The following is a 1935-nucleotide window of genomic DNA, read 5'->3' as shown; positions in this document are numbered from 1 at the left end:
TGCTAACTAACTTGCCCACTTTCAAGTCATTAGCAAACACAGCGTTCACTGGATGCCATCATCAATATCACTTATGAAAATTAATGCGGCCCTTTAAGGATCTTATTTCAACATGCTGATCCTGATACCATGTTCCAGTTATCCAGTCTCCTAGAATTGTTTTCATGAATTATACCAAATACATAAAAATATAAAAAAATGACTGCATTTTAAAGCTATGCTGGAAGGTTCACTATGACCATCAGTGAAGGCATGCTGAAACAATTAGATAACATTATCCTCAAGTTCCATTCTGGCCACATAAAAATGGTAAGTGCACTTAAAAAAATTTTTTTTCAGTTAAATTTCTTGATTATAATAAAAAGATTTGTTTCATATAAAGGAAATGCTACTTGATATAATTATCGTTATAATTTTCAGTAAATTTGTAATCCATGATTGCTTCTGCTTAATAAAACAAAAAAAATCTTAATTTTGGTAAGCCTCAACATTAGATCTGGGAAAAAACCCTGCACGCTAGTGCAGCTAATTCTAAAAATTAAACGTATAAAGAAACACACCATTTCATACCTCAATACATTTATTAACGATGGCTTTTACAAGATTTGAACAATTACAATTTTAAGCCGTATCATCTGGCTTAGTTACTCTTGTATAAACCACTTGGCTATGATGCTTTACAATCTGCTTAATCAAGCCTTTATGTAACAATTCTTCAAGGGCTTTTCTTGCAAGAGAACCTCTAACTTTCAGTCTTTCCGACACCACACTTGGAGTAATAAGCTTATAACTCAGCACTTCTTTATACAGCTTATCGTAAGTGACTTTGTCAAAGAGAACCAAATTGTTCAATTTATCACGAACCTTTCCTTTGGACCACTTCTTTTTCTTGGCTTTTCCACCAGAAGATGCCTTTTCCTTTTTCTTGGCAGCAGCTTTGGGATCCTTTTTTTTCTCTTGCTTGGGAGGCATTTTAGCTAGAAATCAAACACTTCGGAAAAACGTGGCACGAGACAATGTGCAGTACTAAAAAGAGACAAGATGGCGAACACTCTCGAACCGATCAGTGTAAGAAGACTATTGTCTTTTCTACAGCGCGCTCTATATTATGTACAATTCAGATGCCAAATATAGCCCAAATTTTGATGTACAGTACTACTGTAGTAGTATGCATATTTTTAAGTTTAAACTACTAGTCTTCAGAACATTTTTTGTCATACTTTGTATACTTTCACACATTGGCTACAGTTCACCTTTCGCAGCCAAAATGTGGCATCTGACGACTAAGTGTTTTTGAAAAAGGCGAAGGTGTTTTTCCATGATTCGTTCTGCTTGTTTGTGATAAGATTGCCATTGTTCGAGTGCCGACACTAGATACTTTTGATCCCCAAGCACACAACATAAATGTTTCATTTGATTAAATTCACTATTATTTAAAATATAGTCGGCGTTAGGATTTTTACAGGCACATCAGTAATTTTGGCGATATTGCGCAGTATATAATATGTTTATAGATTACGTGTGTTCTGTGATTGATTTGCCGTTTCCTGGACGACACACTAGAGTTTCCGGGAGAAAAACCATGGAACCTAGAAAAACCCTCACCTGAAACGGATTAACTCCACCACGTTGTGAAAAAGGCCTATAAAAATTCCTCGCGTCATTGACGGGATTCGAAGTCAGATTTTTTATACCTGGTATGGAAAGAAGGGTGTTATACCAACTGTGGTTCCCACGACAGTTTCATTTTTAGTATTAAATTATACCAATTTATGACATTTTTGATATTACCTACATTGTGCCAATGATGTGGAGAAGGTCCATGTTTTGATTCACATGACAAGAAGCACATGTCCAGTACACAGCAACTGAGAGAGGAGAATAAGGTGGTGAAAGCGAATTTTCAGCCTAGAGTTCAGATTCGAATCCAACTGA

The 1935-nt window shown here is 35.8% G+C and overlaps 1 protein-coding gene across 1 annotated transcript; it reads right to left on the bottom strand.

Moving 5' to 3' along the window:
- Positions 1-562: 562 nt before the first annotated feature.
- On the bottom strand, positions 563-1062 carry RpS25 (ribosomal protein S25). The gene has a single exon (XM_090373577.1). The coding sequence runs from the start codon at positions 970-972 to the stop codon at positions 622-624; it is 351 nt and encodes a 116-aa protein (XP_090229703.1). The 5' UTR covers positions 973-1062; the 3' UTR covers positions 563-621.
- Positions 1063-1935: the final 873 nt, after the last annotated feature.

Source organism: Mastigoproctus giganteus, chromosome 5 (genome assembly GCF_048544385.1).
Source record: "Mastigoproctus giganteus isolate SK-2022 chromosome 5, ASM4854438v1, whole genome shotgun sequence".
Taxonomy (NCBI): domain Eukaryota; kingdom Metazoa; phylum Arthropoda; class Arachnida; order Uropygi; family Thelyphonidae; genus Mastigoproctus; species Mastigoproctus giganteus.
This window is presented reverse-complemented; position numbering and strand designations above follow the sequence as displayed.

Coding starts and splice junctions, on each gene's coding strand:
- RpS25 (XM_090373577.1), bottom strand. CDS start 972: ATGCCTCCCAAGCAAGAGAAAAAAAAGGATCCCAAAGCTGCTGCCAAG.